A 19,680-nucleotide genomic window follows, 5' to 3' on the forward strand; every position below is an offset into this window, starting at 1 on the left:
CTATGAAGGATAATCACCTTAAGAGAAAAAACTTTGTGCAGATGACACTGGTTCAAATGCATTCCCTTGGGGAAAAAAAATCAACTCTGTAAAGATAGCAGATGGATTTGTTTAAATAGTAATAAAATTAACGAGGGACTTTTAATAACCATTACAAATTATCAAGCATGCAACCATACTACAACAAAAGGTATTTTTTTTTTTTTTTTTTTTTGCCCATACAGCATGTATGTCAGATACTGACAGATGGAAATTTCAAGCTTTTTAAATTCATTGGCATTTAGATCTAATGATATAACATAGCGTGGGAGAAAACTGTTTTTACTTTCAGGTCGGCAAGAAAGTCAAAGAGCTTCCAAGGGCTTACCACTGGTGGATCAACGGATGCTGGTGGTTGTACTTGTAGGTTTACCGCAACAGTCTGTGGAGGAGGAAGAGTCTGAAATGGCAACTGGACCAAAGCTTCTGCAGCTGGAAGCTCCTCTTCTGACACCAAAGCATTCTGCACCAAAACCTGGCCCTGGGACAGAATTTCAGGCTGCACTTGTAAAGATTGCATAGACTGCAAGGGCAGTGGTGGAATCTGAGCTGGAGGAGATGTCGACATCTGCGGAGGGGTTGCAATTGGGATTGGAGAGGACTGCAGGGTTGAATATTGCTGGTGTGATGCTGGAGACACAATCTGCTGACCTGGGGACACCAAGGTGGACTGCTGAACTGGGCCAATGTGTACAACAGGGGAAGCTGGAAGTGGAAGATGGGATGGAAGATTCAGCTGTGCTGTAGGTTGCACCTGATTAGCAGTGGACTGCTGCAAGTTTGACCCTGGCTGGAGAGCTGATGACACAAGTGGGTGTGGCTGAATAAGTGCTTGTGGATGAATAATTATAGTAGGAGACTGACTTGGTGAATGAGGTGGTGGAGGAGACACCACTACAGACTGCTGTGCTGACTGTGACTGGCTAGGAGACACTGGTAAAGGAGGGGGATGACTCTGAATTGGGGAACAATGCTGTGACTGGGCACTACTGGGAGCTGGAGGCAGGCCGTGGTTTTGGAGTGGTAAACAGTGCTGGGATGGTGGTGGGTCTTGAGTTGGACTTTGAAGTGTGATTGGCTGAATTTGCTGTTGCTGCTGCTGTAGCATCAGCTGATGGTGGGAAACTTTGGGAGGTGGTGAATGAAGAGGAATCTGCTGATGTTTTATTAGAGGATGAGGCTGAATTGGAGGATATGAAGCTGTGAGAGAAAAAAATGACAATTAGTATTTATTTCAAAAGTAATCACATAAATTTTAAAATAAATCTAAATGAGGAACGTTTTCGCATCAGAAGGTCATAATCATCAGAAATCTATTACAAGTCTTCCCAACAAGAATGGCTCAAAAATGTAATGACAAACAACTTTTCCTTGGAAAACTACATAATTTCATAAAACAAACTGTACTGTGATAAGTTCCAAAAGAAAACTGCCTAAAACAATTGATTCATAAATCTGAATCTACATGATTTATTCTTATTAAATTTTATATGTCACCAGAATATTTCCATTAACTTTTAACAAAGTTTATCCACTTGAATTCCTTCTCTGGGAAGAAGAGGAGTGTAACTGAACAAGTGTAATATAAATAAAGATAACTTCAAAATCATAAAATAAAGGTCTCATCCTTTCTAATCCATGTCTAAACATTCTTCCAACTAACAGTCAATGTAATTACCTATAAAGCTTCCCAAATAAGTTCCCCAATTTGAACCGAGATGAATAGTTGGTACTATTTGACCCAGGAAAATATTTTGTATAAAAAGTTAATTCACTTAAGCAAAATACACGTGTGAATCCTACAGCATGGTTAAATAATCACAGTAACTAAGAAATGAAATTTCAGGGGCCATTCCAAATCCAGGAGACCAATAGTTTTGCTTGCAGAAAAAATGACGCAATCAGCCATGCTGTCTAGACAAATGATCTTGTTTTACTTCTCTCTCCCACATACACTAAAAGAAACCTACAGTAATCTATAAGTGATAATACCAGTTTTCTCCACAAGGGAGCCACTCATAACAGGAAATATATATGTAAGAATTAGCAAAATCAAGTAGAAAGTAGTTTCCACATCATTATGCCTCCTCTGCATACTGACTGGTGCATATGTTCACACAGAGGGAGATGCTGGTGAAATCCTCTCTATCTAAATAAGAATGGAAACTGGGTTCACCAGAAGATAAACTGAAGATTACTTAATATTAATACCATGTAACATTATCACATTTAAAATATACCTAAAGACAGGCAAAACTTTTTTCTTAATCTCAGACTGTAATGCCTTTTATCTATTTTTACATTCAACCATTATTTGTGACAAAGACCTTATAAAAAATTCTAACAAATTTTTTTCAACCTTTCTGTATTTGGTTCATTATTATTTGAAATTATGGAGATTCTTTAAGGAAATTAACATCTGATTAACATCTCAAGAAAGAAGCATTTAGAAGGTTCAACAAATACCCACGAATTGTTAAAAACAAAATGGAAATTAGATCTAAAATTTCATCTAACAAAGTAATTTTCATATAACTAGACTAGCATCTCAAACTAAGACTGAAAATTTTATGTCAGCACTTTATAAATGTGTTGATAAAGACTCTCTATTATAGAGTATTCAAAAAAATCTTGGACTTTATTATAGAGTACCTTTCCACCAAGGGGCTTAAGATGCTTTCACATCTCTCTCCTTTGTACTCACAAAATGCCTGTTGAGTAGGTACCCTTTTACAGATAAGGAAATAGAGGTTTAGCAAAGGCCCACTTTAATTCAATTTTTAAGTTATAATTAAAATTTACCATATTCTTGAAGTACAATGGAGATTATATTCATGGGAATAAAAAGTCTTTCTTTGCTCTAGCAAGTAAGCAATCTTTGCCTTCTAGAGCTGGTAATTCAATACAGTAATAGTTATCCTTTCACCTAAATAAAATTTTTCTTTGATCAGAAATCAAAATGAGTCTATATATTTTATATTAGTCCATTAAGTCCAACTGACAAGCACATATACTACAGAATAACTGAGGATATCTTAAACAATACTTCCATATAAGAAAAGTCCTAGTGTTCTGGAGAATCATGACGTGTGTTAATTTCTCTGATTTTAATAAACACTTTAGTATTGTCAGGGTGGCCTTGTAACTGGAGAATTAATGATTGGCATCATCTCTCACATATGCAGCAGAACCTTTTATTATTGCAAATAATTAAATATATTATTGTAAATTATTAAATATATTACTTCATTCAGTAGTTACTACAACCCCATGAAGTACATAGGGTACTATACTAATCCAGTATATTTCAAGTGAAGAAACTTTCAGTAGTGAAGTGACTTGCCTAAAATCACCTGGCTATTAAGAGGCAGCGCTGGGTATAAAAGAATCCACAGTCTTAGCTGAGTCTAGGTTCCTATTATGGTCTGAATGTATGTGTCCCCCAAAATTCACGTTGAAGCCCTAACCCTTAATGTGACTGTGTTTGGTAAGGGGGCCTCTAAGGAAGTAATTATGGTTAAATGAGGTCAAAAGGGTGAGGCCCTGACCCAACAGGATGAGACAGAAGAGAACTCGATATCCTCTCTTCCTGCACTCAGATGAAAGACTGTATGAGGACACACTAGAAGGCAGCCATCTGCAAGCCTGAAAGAGAGCGCTCACCAAAAACCAAACACTGCCAGTTCTTGATCTTGAGCTTCCCAGCCTCCAGAACTGTGAGAAGATAAATTTCTGTTGCTTAAGCCAGTGGTACCCAACCATTCTGGCACCAGGGACCACTTTCATGGAAGACAATTTTTCCAGGGACGGGGAGGGGGGCAGATATGGTGGTTCAGGCCGTAATGTGAGCAATGAGGAATGGGGAGCGGGAGATGAAGCTTCACTACTCACTCGCCTGCCGCTCACCTCCTGCTGTGTGGCCTGATTTCTAACAGGTCGAGGACTGCTACTGGTCCATGGACTGGGGGTTGGGGACCCCTGGTTTAAGCTATCTAGGCCATGGTATTTTTTTATGATAGCCTAAGCAGACTAATTAGTCTTTTCACTACATACTGGATTAATGTCTGCAAAAAAAGATGCATATTTTTTCTAACTTATTTCATAAAAGCTCTAAAGACTGAGCTCTAATATAGTTCATGATAATTTCCAGACATTTGGTTAAAGTTTGCCTTTATTTTATATATTAAAAATAGGATTAATAAATATCAAGTGGGAATTCCACCCTCAAGAAGAAATGATGAAGAAAACTAAATGATGTTAGCACCCTAGAAATACATGTAAGGAAATAATAACCATGTCTGTTATATGTCTATTATAATAATTACTAGACTATACTATGTTAGAATACAAGCAGATTTTTTAATACTTGAAAGTGACCTGCAGGAGCAAGCATTTTTCTAATTGAAGAAAAGGACAAATTACCAATTCAAGAATCTCAAAAAAAAAAAAAAAAAAATCTTAGCTTCAGATTAACTCCATACCAACAAGAGCAGAAAAACTAAAAGAGTAGAAAAATTATAACTGCTGCCTTGCCAGAAGATACAAATTGCTTTGAATAACTGCATTTTTAAGTTAAAATTGAATTTTTAAGTTTGGAAGCTGCAAAGGTTTATGTGGCTTAGGGTGTTCCATTTGGTTTTATTTCTAAAAAGTAACACCACAGAAAACTGGAGTTTGGTTAATACACATAAGCTCTAAATCTGGAATTGCAATTGTCCTGAAGTCTCAGGATGGTGTAAGGCCCTCTTACTCTTAGATGGTTTTAGCTTACTGGTCTCCTCCATACTTACATAAAATATTGGCCATCAGAGGAAGGCAACTAGAAAGATATTATCACACTATCAATGAAAAGGGGAAGAGTAAGTGTTAACTTAGAACCAGATATTGTGAGTTCAGGGGGAATGAAAATCCAAAAGCAGATCTCTTTGCTTGAACTAACCCTGAAAGAGTTCCTACCTTTCTCTTTGAAAGGAAATTAACCTACCCTCCATTATAATCTATCAAAACTATAGAAATCAATATAAATTGTCCCCTGAGCAGTCATTCCAAGCACAGTGGGTCACTGCCTCTCCACACTAACTCCTTCCATCAACACTGGCCAGGGAATTCCCTGGCGTTCCAATGGTTAGGACTCTGCGCTTTCACTGCCGAGGGCATAGGTTCAACCTCTGGTTGGGTAACTAAGATCCCACAAGCCATGGAGCGCAGCCAAACAGAAAACAAAACAAAGAAAAACAGTGGCCAGAGGCTGGTTTGAGGCTAAGAATACTCTGGACAATACAGTACAAAAATCCTGTTATCATGCCATATAGATAGCAGGACCTTGCACACAGATGTTTATAAAAGAGAATTCACATCTAACCATACTATGAGTGGATTTACTATTTATACATTCTAACAAACCCTTCACTTATCTAAGATTCAGATTGAAGAATTCTAACCAGTGATACCTAGTTAGTACAAATGGAAAAAACTGTGCTATAACTTCCAAAATCCAAATGGAAAAAAAAAATCAACTATTAATCCAACAAATATTTACTATTGTCCACCTATTATAGATATAAGTACATATAAGGCATAACTTGGTGCTGTCAAGATAAAAGAATGAAAAGGTTAATCTGAAAAAGGATTAAAAGACTTAATAAATGTAAAGTACCTGACACTACCCTCAAAGAGCTTACTTACTGTCTAGTAGAAAAGCTAAGATCACTAAGTATATAAGTAACTATAAAAGAAAAAGTACCACAAAGAAATATAAAAATGCTATACAAGGGACTTCCCTGGTGGTCCAGTTAAGACTCCGCACTCCCAATGCAGGGGGCCCAGGTTCGATCCCTGGTCAGGGAACTAGATCCCACATGACACAACCAAGAGTTCACATGCCGCACCTAAAGATCCCACATGCTGCAACTAAAAGATCCCCGCATGCTGCAACTAAGACCCAGTGCAGACAATTAAATAAATAAATATTTTTTAAATGCTATACAAGTTCAGAAGGAGAGATTTCTAACTAGGGGAATCAAACAATTCCAAGATCTTGAGATTGCGTGATACAGAGAATGTTGGCAATATCAGCACAGAAGAAACATAAAAAGAGAAAAAGGCAACCTTCAGCAGTGCAAAATGAATCTTTAAAAAGTAATGCGAAAAAAAGAAAAAAGTAATGCATAATTATAAAAGGATAGAAAGAAGATGCTTACCTGATGAGGCTGGATCAAAGGAAGATTTTTTTTTTTTTAATGTAACATATGTGAGGTATCTAGCCCAGTGCGTCACACACACAACACACACACACACACACACACACACACACACACACACACACACTTTCAATAAACAATAGTTAAACTGGTATAAAAACATATGTAGAGGGCTTCCCTGGTGGCGCAGTGGTTGAGCGTCCACCTGCCGATGCAGGGGACACGGGTTCATGCCCCAGTCTGGGAGGATCCCACATGCCGCAGAGCGGCTGGGCCCATGAGCCATGGCCGCTGAGCCTGCGCGTCCGGAGCCTGTGCTCCGCAATGGGAGAGGCCACAACAGTGAGAGGCCCGCGTACCAAAAAAAACAAAAACAAAACAAACAAACAAACAAAAACCATATGTAGATATATTAAGAATAGGAGAGATCTAAGTATGCTTAAGAAGCAAAAGAAAGGATCCAGCATGAGGGAGACAAAAGATGCTATAATAACTATGAAAGAAGGTCAGGAGTCAGTAAAAAAGATGCAATCAATGACACAAGGAAATAGTGCTAACTTTAAAGAAGAAAGCAGATAATTCCTTATCCTATTAGAAGTGAAGAAAGCTCAACACTGAGAAATTCTGAGATGAACAGAAGACACGGTAAGGAAACTCAGTCTGCACGGCCCCAGAATTTCCAGCATGAGAACCATGAAGCAACATTATCTGTAGATGGCAGAGGGAGCACACATGGGATTCAAAGGCTGATGAAAATGAAAACGACTTAGTTGATTCCCGGACATTTGCCTCTCAGAGATGAAATCAAAGATGGAAAAATAGCAACATGGTGAGGAAAATAATTATGCATAATCCTTATTTTTGGAAACTGATAAATTCCTTCCACTAATGACAATGTTAAAGAAAAATACATACTTGCTTTTTTTAAAAAGCTTTTAATTTTGTTCCACTAAAGCACATTAAACAAACCACAGGCAAATTATTTTAAAGCTAAAAGGTTTTATCGACATAACAGCAGGCCAGCACATGATGAAGATGTTAATCAAATGTCAACTGATCCAAAAAATCTATTTTATTATTATAATTTGTTTTAGCTGTTGGGCTCTTTTGATTTCTCTTTTTTCAAGCTACACTACTGTTCTTTTGTTAACTTATAAAATTCACATTTTAAAATGTTTTAAAAGTATTCTCGTTCAAGTAATGGACATCTTTTGTTTTGCTCTGCCTGCTAAGAAAATGAATAATGCAACTGTTTCAACAAAAGCTTTATCCCACCTGGTGCTATTAACTGGTGAATACTTGATGTCCGGGTGACAGCTGTGCTTCGTGATTCCAGACTTGGACTTTCTCCTTTCTTATTACTTTCTGGAGAAGGATCTCGTTGGCTGATTTTAGAACTGGTCACTGTTGTTTTGTTATGACAAATTGTCAATGACTGAGTTTGACTAGTACTTTTTGGCGGACCATTTTGTGAGCTAGATAATACACCCAACTTCTGGCTGCGTAATGTTAAATTCTGAACCTAAGAACCACATAACAAAAAATAAGGATGAAACAGATGGTATTAATTGATGTGGTAATCACTACCATTATAACAACAATGACAACACATTTATATTATGCTTTTTATATTATGCATAAAGCTACAAGCACTTGAAACAACTAATTAACCCTGAAGGAAAGGGGAGCTATTATTCTAAGTAATCATATCTTAAACATTAAGTGGCAATTTTTTTAAAAAGACATTAAGGAAAAGAATCGTTAAGAACTAAATGAAAATAGAATATATATATATATACACACATATATATATTGCAAATGAACTATCAATATGAGGAAATTACTCTGCAACATACTGCATTTTAAAGTTACCAGGTCAGAGACAGTCAAAAGGAAGGAGAACGAGGAAGAGCATTCCAGGCAAAAAGGAAAACTTGAGCAAAGCTGCAGAGGTGGGAGAGCCCAGGGTGTGGAGGGAAGAATGAGCAATTCCTTCTACTTCACTGAGTTCTCCATGACAGGATTGTGAAACATTTTAAGGCTACAAGTCCCTCATAAACTTGTGAGAAATTACTACGCACAATTAGGATAGTGTGGATATAATATTGCTATCTTAATAAAGATCAGAAAGATAACAAAAAAAGCAAGTTAATAGGTCTATAGAGATTATAAGGGAACATTAATCTTCTAAGTAAGAAGACGAATTCATGAAATCACCTACCCCATTGTGATAATTATGAAAAGCATTTCCTATTAACTAACTTTAAAGAGTTAGTGAGATTTTGTTGTGGTGGTTATGAAACACTCATTTGCCTTTGAGAGCTAGATCCCATGAACTAAAGACATCGTGCATGGCCTTGAAATGGTTTACATGATGACTCCTATCTACACCGGGGCTATGCTAAACACACTGCCAGTCTGGATGGTGGCAAGGATTATCCCAATTACTCTCACCTGAGGTCTATAACATTTTCAAACAGCAAGGCAAAAATGCCTCTCCAATAGCTTCCTAACCTTTTGCCTCAGAAATGAATGCACCTAAAACATTTATGCTAGCACTGACCCTGGGAGGGAAACTGAAGTAAGAGAGATTCTAAAGTAACAAATATATTGCTGCTTTATGGATGTTCTTCAGTTTCATGTGTGTTCTGTCTCTACAGCTGTATCATTAACTGATGCTCTATACCTTCTCTTTCCAAGTGCCAATGCAGTGTTCAGCCAACAGCAGATGCTGAATAAATGTTTACTTCAGGGCAGCTGAAGTTTTAATCAGTTCTATTCTAAGCTACTGAAAGAATTTTCTAAGTGAGATCATATGGAGCAACTTCTCTGATTTTTGTCAAATATTTCACAGCATTGTAAATGGACTAATTACTGCTGTATTACTGAAATTTAATGCGAAGATAAAATGTGCTAAAATCCAGATTTCTCAGCTTGCCACTCAAAGCCCTCCACAGTCTGGGCCCAAACTGCTTTGAGTCCCTTTTTCCACTATTTATTTCACAATCCTCATACTCTAGCCAAACTGTTCTGCTCACCCTTCTCCAAACATACCTTGCACTGTCTTCATTTAGAGCCCTTGCTCAAATTCCTCTTTCCTCAACGCTGTCTCTTGAAGCCCAACACAGTGCTCAAGACCATTAAAATTCCTACCCATTCTCCCAAAGAAACCTCTCGAAGTCCCTGGTTAGAAATAATTTCTCCTCCCCTCTATGCTTTTCCCATAGAATTTGGATCATAGTGGCCTATACCAATGACAAACATCTAGCTTGGTTTAGAATTACTAATGTCTGTGTCTGTGAAATACTGAGACTCTGACTGGCAGGCTCTCATCTCTGACATTCATTTTTGTACTCCCCGCAATTCCGGCTGCAGACATAACAGAAACTACACAAGTCTGAGGTATTCTCCTATATCTGATTCTGAAAAATGTATTGCATGGATTTTGTTGCTCTTGTTGTTGTTAAGTATCTTGTTTTATTTATGGTTTTCTTAAGCTAACATTAAAATCTGTTCATGTTTTACCAAAAGAAATCTCAACAAATGTCTAGCAGAGGAATATTAAAATCTCTCAGGAAGCAAGGGAAAAACAGCAAGAAATTTAACATCTGCCATAAATAATGTATAAGGTGGACCACAGAATGATGGTAATCAAGGTCTGAACTATAACCTGAAAAACAAAAGCTTTCCTTCAAAGGAAAAGCATATTCAAAGTAAATGAAGATCTGACACAGTGAACCCTTAAGCTGTAGCAGTCCATTTCTGTAGAATAATATATTTTTCTTCTAATTTTCCTTTTGTTTTCTGGAATTCTGGAAGAAAACGTATGCATGTGCGTATTATATACCATATGTTATTTATATGAATAGATAAATTTTAGTATATGGCTTTACTATCTATGGTCATCTTGGCTTAAATATTTACAATAAATTTCAAACATGTAAACTATACTCCTAAAGCATATACAGAGCTAACTGAGCTGTTAATAGATCACATATTCAGATTTCCTTGACAGAGCTTCACTTTTAAAAAGAACCCACCCTTTCTAAGATAAAGAATATTATGGCATCTAATGCCCAACTTTAATTTCATCTGAACTTTTCCTGTGATCAGTTTGGGGAAACTTTCTGACTTTTGAAAAAGTCTAGATTTCCCACAAAGTATTTTTGCTAATTTCACACCTTACATTTTTATAGTGGATTATCCAAATACCCTCACTTCAGTTTTTTAATTTGGATCTAACAAATAATGTGTGAATTATCATAGGATCTCTTCTTTGTACATAAGGAAATTAAGAGTTCATGTCACACTGCCAGCAGTAGAACTGTTTCTAGCTTTTAAATTTAAAAGGCTGTTTTCTCCTCAATTCTTACAGAATTGCCCAGAGAGCCTTGGTAAGATTTCTTACTTTTCTATAACATACTTTTAGTCTTATGATATCTTTCTGAAAGTCACATTTTTTTTTCATGATAAGGAGAAGAGATGGAGCATTTAAAATGGTAAGATATTCCAAATTTCTCATTTTTTTACAGTATGCTATAAATTTTAATACTGAGGAAAAATTAACTGTTATACTGACTTTTGTCAGTTAAAGAGTACTAAAATAAAACTTCAAATTTGGTATTTCTCAATTACAAACAAATTAAATGTTTTAAAAACTGCAAATATATGTTTAAAAATTAACAAAGTAGAGCACAAGTTTTTCAAAACTAACAGCCCTGAACTTGAGGAAAGTTACCACTGGAATATTCAAAATATTAGCATCACCTACCACTGTCAGCCTCATTCACTGCCACTTCTAAAGCACAGCAAAGAAAAACATTAGTAGAGAAGTTCCTAAAGGTCAATCCATCCCTCTAGTTCCTCAGTCTATCCTTGAATTGAGTCAGATTATTAGAAAGCCACATACCTATACACATCAAACTGGACCCCAAAGAGCTAATTCTACAAATTACTTTGACTATGAGAACCCACAAAACAGACTGTGCTCTAGAGAGTTTGTTAGTTGTATTTTCCTAATAACTGGTTTATTTTACCTTGGAAACTGCAAATCCTTTAAATGGTTGAGCTTCTCTCTTCACTACTAGCTACATGAAAGCTAAGAACCAAATTCATGACTCATCTTTAGACAGTGCATAACAAAAACAGTAATTAGTAGCATGTGATATCTTATGTGCCAGGCACTATGCTGAGTGCTTTATTTATGATTACTGTCTCATTTATTCCTTATAACAACTCTGAGCTATTACTTCCAGTTCACAGTGAAGAAACTGAGGCTTAGCATAAGTAATAACAGCTAACATTTAGTGAGTGCTCACTAGGTAACAGACACTGTTCTGTTTAATCCTCATTACAACCCTACGAAGCAATACACTTATTATATTTTATATTGTTGAAACTGAGATTTAAGGACATACAATGAGAAGGTGGTAGAACATGTATTTGAATCCAGAGAATCTGGCTCTAGAGTCCAAACTTATAAACACCATGCTATACTATGACCTATCCAAAATCAATCAACTGGCAAGTGACAAAGCAACTGTTGCTGAAGTCAGAATATAAACCCAGGTCTTCCTATTCTCCCCTTTGCAGAAAAAGTGCTAATGAGTACCTACAATATTCTAGACACTAAACATATATTACTCACTCTCCAACTTACCCTGCAAGTATGTATGACTATTAGAGATGTTTGGTAACTTATCTCAAGTCATACAACTAATAAATGACTGCAGTGGGAGTTGAACTTAAGCCCATGCAGGACTTCATGCATGTAATTTCAATGGCAACCACACGCCTAGCTCCATGCCACTTTATCATTCTGGAAGTTGACAGGTTTTATAAAACCAAACCAAACCAAACCAAACCAAAACAAACAGGAAGATAATATCTTCAACAAATTCATTCCACAAAGAGACATTTAAAGTTTAGAGCTGAAAAAACCTTAAAGTTAACAAAAGTCTCATTTTGTAAATATGGAAACTGAAGTCCAAATAAGTTAAGGAACTATAGAGGGTCACAGAGCACATTATGAGAAACCGGAGTTTAAATGATCACCATCTTTATATGCTGATATATGAAAATTGGACTTTGTTATTAAATAAAATAGAGATTCTATGAAAAATACCAAAGAATATTATTGCTATCTCATTTTTTACTTTTTACCAGATGACTGAGATTATTAAATTAAAAATTCGAAGCCAAGGATGACCTTGAGATATACCAATTTCTGCCATATGCAATCCAAAACATTATCTATGGAAAAATATCAAAATGGTATCATACAATATAAAAGTCTACTCAACTGTTTTAATTTAAAATTTACTCAATTTCATTCATTTTTATTAACTTTACTGAGGTGTGACTTACATACAATAAAATGAATGAACCAGTTCAATAAGTTTTGACATTATGTATATACCATGTTACCACCACCCCAATCAAGATATAGAACATTTCCATCACTCATACCCCTTCCCAGTCAATCGCCCCCACCTTCTGCCTCAGGTAGCACAAATCCATTTTTTTCACTATAGATTAGTTCTGCCTGTTCAGAAATTTCATATAAATAGAGTCGCAGAGTATTGCACTCTGTGATGTCTGGCATCATTTACTAATTATAATGTTTCTGAGATGTACCAGTAGTTTCTTCCTTTTTATTTCTGAGTAATATTCCACAATATGTTTATCCATTCACCAGTTAAAAGACAGTGGTTACTTCCAGTTTGGGGCTATTCTGAATAGAGCTGCTACGAACATTCATTTAAACATCTTCATGTGGATATATGTTTTCAAATCTCTCAGGGTTAACATCTAGAAGTGGAATTGCTGGGTAACATGTTAAGCATATGTTTAACTTTATAAGAAAACTTTTTCAAAGTGGTTGTACTCTTTTACACTTTCACCAGCCACATATGATAGTATGGTTCCTCCACATTCTCACCAAAATGTGGCATTTTCAGTCTCCTTCATTTCAGACATTCTAGTGAGTGTGTAGTGATATTCACTGTGGTTTTGATTTATATTTCTAGGAAGATTAATCATGTCGAGCATTTTTTCATGTGCTTCTTGGCCTTTCGCATATCTTCTGTGAAGTGTTCAAATTTCTGCCCATTTTTAACTGAACTGTTCATGATCTTATTACTGAGTTGTAAACCCACTTTATATATTCTGAATACAAGTCCTTTGTCAGATATATGTATTGTGAACATTTTCCCTCAGTCTGTGGCTTTGCCTCTTTGTTTTTGTAGCAATGCCTTTTGAAGAACAGTTTTTAAATTTTGATAAAGTCCAATTTATCATTCTTTTCTTTTACAGTTAATGCTTTTTGTGTCCTATCTGAGAAAGCTTTGCCTACCCTGGAGTTGTAGAGATATCCCCTATGTTTTCTTCTAGAGGTTTTATAGTTTTGTCTTTTGTCTTTAGGTCTACATTACTTCTGGTTTATTTTTGTGAATGGTGTAAGGAGAAAATTAAAGTTCATTTTTTCCATAGTACCAAACAAAGTATAAACAAAAAACTGAGTAACATTCTGCTCAATTTTTTAAGTTTAAAGTTTACCCAGCTCATTTTTAAATTTAAAAGTCATCGTGACACGGTTATTACCTAACTGCTTACAAAGGAATCTAAAGAATACATCTCACATAATAAATCTGCTTTACAATAAAACTAAACATACAACGTCATAGCAAAACGTATTAACTTTCACTAATGTCAAATAACCTAAATATCCCTGTTTAATGGCATTATAATTTCTATAAAACCAAAAAATTTTCTTGAAGTTCTCACTGGATTAAATGTTGATCTGAAATGTGTGACAAAGAGCACTGAAACTATCAGTAACTTAAACACAAATGTATGTTTACCTTTAGCCTGAAGACCCAGACCTTAAGTACCACATTATGAAGCTAGACAAGCTCACCTGAGTAGCTGCAGACTGACAGGAAGATGACGATGACGACGAGACAACAGGAATGTCAGACTGTACAGCAGCCACAGTGGTAGCGGGTGTGAAAATCAGCTGTACAGACAGAAAAACCAAAAAAATACCCTAAGACAAAAGAACATGTCCCACACACAATGTATAGCAGGCAAGAGAGACTGAAATTTGTGACAGAAAGACAATGCAGTTTAGGATTGTCTCCTAAGCAAAAGGTCTTACATGACAAGGAGAACTTTTTGATAATAGAGAACTCAAAAGGAAAAAAAAAAACCAGAAACATTTTTGAAACAGCTCATGATTCTGATGAGTAGAAAATAAATCAGTGCTCAAAAAAGAAAATGTATTTTGGCAATATGAAATCCTCATACCAAATTTTTCCCCAAATAAGCTATTATACTTAAACTTTTCCCAGCTCAAAACTATTGTGGCAGGATTCCTAAAATGGAAGTTAGAATAGGCAACCATAGTCACTGCTCTTGAATGCAAACTAAATTTCAGTGAGAAACATGAAAAGAAACACCAAAAAGTCTTTTCAGTCCTCTTTACCCCAAAGGATAACTATGCCACATGCTACGTTACAATATTTCACTCAGCTACACAGGATCTGTGTAGTACAAACCTAGGTTGCTCTTGATTTTAAAACTATTTGTAAAGAAATATTCATTCTAAATGTAAATGCCACAACATGTTAAAAGTCAACAACAAAGCAGCCTGCAAAAAAAAACTTCACATCAAAAAAAAAAAAGAAAAGAAAAAGAAAGGAAAGACATACTTGATTTATTTAATTATCACCATCTCTTTTCAAATACTTTTTTTTCAATACTGAAACAGAATGCCATTAATTAAAAAAGGCAATACAATCCACTCAGAGATTATCCAATCCAATTTAGTAAATTATGACAGTTGTTTCAAAGAACCTGTGAATACTCTATCTCAAAATTGCATCAAGTTATACAGTTCCTCAAAAGCCATTTCTGTTTAAATTAAAATTACCAATTAAAGGATCATTTAAACTTCAGTTCTTTACATACTAAATTTAAGTGAATTAAATAACAAGTATAACTTTCACAAGAAAGTAATTTCCAGTACAAACAGCTAAAAGCACTATACCTAAAAAGATGTTCTATCTAGCGTGAACCATATGAAACTGACAGTTTTAGAAGTCAAAAACGGTCCAGTAGCAACCATTTCAAATGGTTCTCCCTAATTCTGAAGTATATTACTGATTAAATAAGATCTCATGGGGAAAAAACCCAGAAATATGGTAATGTCTATTGAATAGTCTGTAAATAAAAAGAGGGTCATATCATTGTTTCCTGTTAGAAATATGATGGAAACCTTCTTTGCAATTTTAGTGTAGAACTGGGGATCCAGATATATATTCAGTTCACTGGATAAAAGAGAATATAAATAAATACATATCAGGGACAAAGTTCTTCTCTAGCTACCTGTAAAGACATCAAATAAAGTAAATGTCAACCAATTTTTACATTCCTTAAAGAAGGCTCAACAAGTAAATTAGGAAATCAGTAGATAACACAATAGCCAAATTAACATTCCTGTATTAACAAAAGATCAAAGTGAGCATAGGAACACAAATCACCTTGCAGATTTTAAGACGGGAATAACCAAAGCTAAGACTCATCTGGTAAATTATCACGAACTCCAATCCAGATTTCAGAAGATCCCACAATATAAATTCTAATTTATAGTTAACAACCAAGTTTTTTATGTTTCTAACAATTTCATCAAATCTAAGATGTCAAAGATATACGGTGATTTTATGTATCACTACAAGCACCAACTACAACCGTAAGATGCCATCAATTATAAAATGCATCTCAGTTTCAGAGATGTTAAAATATGAAAAAGGGTTTGAAATCAAAGAAATTTGATATTAAAAATTAATCACTCCTATGTTACAGAATCTGTTAGCTCCCTAATGCTGCTAATTACTATTTGATACACCAAGAAGGCCTACCAATTAAAGGTAGAATTTTTCATGACATAAATGTATAAGAAATAGGCACATACACAAAAATTTTGTTAAACATTTCTTAAATATTAAAAATGCCTCCTATTGCATCAAATCAAGAAACATTTTGATCTCTCTCAAGTCTTTAAACACTGAAAAAATCTGGTAGCTCATATCTTACCATTTGAGCTCGGAGATACATTTGAGCTTGGCTTGCCGTTAGGGTAGGGGAGGTACTCCCTAGTAACATAGTCTGTTGGGTAATACTGCCACTGGTAGAACTGGAAGCCTGGGAACGGCTTATTAACTGTGCAGGTGTAGGAGAAGTAGAGAGGTTGATCTAAGGAAGAAAACATATCAGGTCATAGGCTTCCATTTCTTGCTTCCATGTCACTGAATTTCACCAAGCTGCAGTTAGGCAATCAATGGTATATATCGTGGCTGAGGAACCTAAGAGAGGGCTTCATCTTTGACAGACCCATCATATCTATAGGCGATTATTTGCGCATATGCAAACAATAGCATGTACTGGTTAGTAATTAGGACAATTTTTAAGGATATCCTCATTGTGTTTCATAAGATTCCAACATCTTAAAATATCATTTCTACTATCTCCCAAAAATTAGGGCTATTGTTCCATTATTTTAATATTCCATGTAGTGACTTAAAACATTTGAATCAACAGTCTACATTATTTTGTCATTTTCTGTCACATTTCGAGGGATTTCTGAAATGAACAAAAGTTAAAACACAGATAATCCATGCACATGTACATAAACATACACGTAACATATAACTAGTATAAAATTCTCCTTCAAAAGCTCTCAGAAAAGAAGAAAATAGAATTGTTACTGGTCAAACAGATGGAAAACTCCTGAATATTGGTTACAAGATTAAATTATAAACACTAAAGCTGCTGTTAAAGAATAAACTAGTGCATGGTCTATCTCTAGGATATATAAGAGACTGGTAACTGGTTGTACCTGTGAAGGCAAACTGGGTGGGAACAGGACAAAGGGACACATGTAGACTACCACATGCATACATGCATGCATGTATTATCCATTTTAAAAATAAATAATATTTTTAACGAGAATAACATAATGCAACCTCAAATCCTTTTTATGGACAATGTAGAGAATAAAATTAAGAAATTAGAAATAGTTTATTAGATTTCTGATTCAAGGAACAAGGCAGATTGAACTAATACATCCACGTGCCCAAATGCACTCACTGAAATGCAAGATCAACATGAAAAATTATAAAAATATATAACTGAACTCAAAAAAGGGGAAGGGAGGGGGAATTCTCAGGTGCCGGAAAGGAAGAAACTCAAAGATGTAAGCTCCAGCTGACACCAAGGCAATCTAGGGAGATATTGGCCCACAGAGATAGAAGACCTGATTTTGAGCCTATTTCAGGGGGGACCTAGAAGTAAAACCTGTTTTGAGCCAAGATCCTCAAAAGGGCTCCTCAATATGTGAAAAGGAGCTGGAAAAGCTCCACCTATGCGTCCTGAGAAGCAGCAAGAAAGGTTGCTATCTGCCCTGCCCCAGGTGGAAGGAGAGAGGCTCTTATGAGAATCAAAACTCCAGGTTTGCACCACATAGGGGTACAGAATCCATATTCACACTACCTGCACAGTTCCATAATATATCCCAAAACATGAGCATTTGTACCAGTCCAGGACATTTGTTAAACTGAACAAGTGACTGGAGGAGGCTGAGTGAAGGCTATACAGAAGGACCTCTCTATACCGTTTTCATAACTTCCTGAGTTGATAACTATTTAAAAATAAAAAGTTAAATAAACTGCATAGTGGGTACACAAGTTGGTTAACTAATTATATTTATCTGTATCTTTTAAGTATTTCTTAATTTTAATAAAATACTTAAATCTGTATTTGGGTGCGTTGGGTCTTCATTGCTGCACACAGGCTTTCTCTAGTTGCAGCAAGTGGGGGCTACTCTTCGTTGCAGTGCACCGGCTTCTCAATGCAGTGGCTTCTCTTGTTGCGGAGCATGGGCTAGGCACGTGGGCTTCATTGGTTGTGGCGCGTGGGCTCAGTCATTGTGGCACGCAGGCTCTAGAGCGCAGGCTCAGCAGTTGTGGTGCACGGGTTTAGTTGCTCCACGGCATGTGGGATCTTCCCGGACCAGGGCTCAAACCCATGTCCCCTGCATTGGCAGGCGGATTCTTAACCACTGCACCACCAGGGAAGCCCTATCATTCTTTCTTAAACCAGCTTCTCCTCAAATGGCCACTGGCATCTTCTAAAAATCCCCCAAGACAGACTAATCTGGAAATCATCCTAACTCCTCCCTCTCATATAACTCACACACAAAATCAGTCACATGTCTTACTGTTTCTACACCTTTATCTTCCTCAATTTCATTTTAATTTTGAATCACATAGTTTGAGATTCTGAGCCCATAGCACTTCCATCTACATTGCTTCAACAGCTGTAAACTGATCTCTCTGCTTGGAATATTGTCTCCTCTGACTTGCCAGACAATCTTTCCCTAATTTTAATTAATAAATATTAATTAGCCATTTAAAAATCTTCTAGATAACATTCAAACTCCCCTAACTACCTCTGCAGTGTCATCTCCTTCCACTCCTCCATACATACCCTTCATATTAGCCATATGAAGCTATTTGCAGTGTCATCATGTCTCAGGCCTCTACGGCTCTGGTAACAACTCTGGACTGAACTGAGCATCACCTACCCCCATACCCCACCTCTTCCCCCTCTATGTAGCGTACAACTCTCTCTCAAAAATCACCTGCTAAGCTTTTTCAGGCATCCCAACCCCGTAGTAGAACTGACTACTCCTCTTTTGCCTATTATCTTCCATAATTTCCATATTCTTCTAGCATAAACTTCTGTCTCACTCGTCTAAACAATCATTTCTTTAAGGGTGGGGACCATGTGTTATTTATCTTCATATAACCAATATCTATGAGAGTGCCTTCATTCAATACGTTTATTAACTTAATGAATGCCATGTTATTTTAAGGCATACTTCATACTTTAAATGTAGTATATAAGTCTATCACAAAGACTGAGCGCGTGTGTGTGTGTGTGTGTGTACAACAGCAAGAAGAGAAAACAATTCTGGTCTAGCCCCTAACAAAGCAGAGTGAAAATGCAGATCGTGTGGTGATACTAGTTCAACTCTACTTTTGATGTGCTATACAATAAATTATTAATAAGCACCCCCCAAACATATTCTTTTTCTACACCACTCCACAAACGGGTATCTTGGATAAAGCCTTGCTCCAAAGGTTAAATCACTTAGCAGGGTAAAATTGGACCAGGTTTTCTGACTCATATATTGGCATGCAGGGTGCTTTCCTATACTGTGAGAGCTTGTTAATTTGGGTCACTCTACAGTAATAATGCCTTGGCAGTTTTTCCAGTCAGTGATTCTTAAAAATAAAGGGGGGAAGAAAGAAAGAACGATACTCTAGTAAAGGATAGACCACACACTCTTTAAACAAAAACATACAAGTTTTTTAAAAAA

At 36.1% G+C, this 19,680-nt stretch overlaps 1 protein-coding gene across 8 annotated transcripts in view; it reads right to left on the reverse strand.

The window, feature by feature from the left end:
* PHC3 (polyhomeotic homolog 3) overlaps positions 1-19,680 on the reverse strand; it is an 85,182-nt gene that overhangs the window by 44,515 nt on the left and 20,987 nt on the right. For 5 of the 8 annotated variants that reach the window (XR_013828348.1, XR_013828349.1, XM_079921693.1 and 2 more), the window contains exons 5-9: positions 16,335-16,493; positions 14,158-14,256; positions 7,515-7,761; positions 368-1,239; positions 18-65 (exon numbers count right to left, since the gene is read on the reverse strand). Coding sequence is in view for 6 of the 8 variants with exons in the window: in XM_079921693.1 (XP_079777819.1) it covers positions 18-65; positions 368-1,239; positions 7,515-7,761; positions 14,158-14,256; positions 16,335-16,493 (1,425 nt within the window). In the remaining 2 variants the exon portion in view is untranslated. The remainder of the gene's footprint in view (positions 1-17; positions 66-367; positions 1,240-7,514; positions 7,762-14,157; positions 14,257-16,334; positions 16,494-19,680) is intronic. The other 3 variants (XM_079921698.1, XM_079921696.1, XM_079921695.1) reach the window with 3 other exon arrangements.

Source organism: Stenella coeruleoalba (assembly GCF_951394435.1).
Source record: "Stenella coeruleoalba genome assembly, chromosome: 5".
Lineage (NCBI taxonomy): Eukaryota > Metazoa > Chordata > Mammalia > Artiodactyla > Delphinidae > Stenella > Stenella coeruleoalba.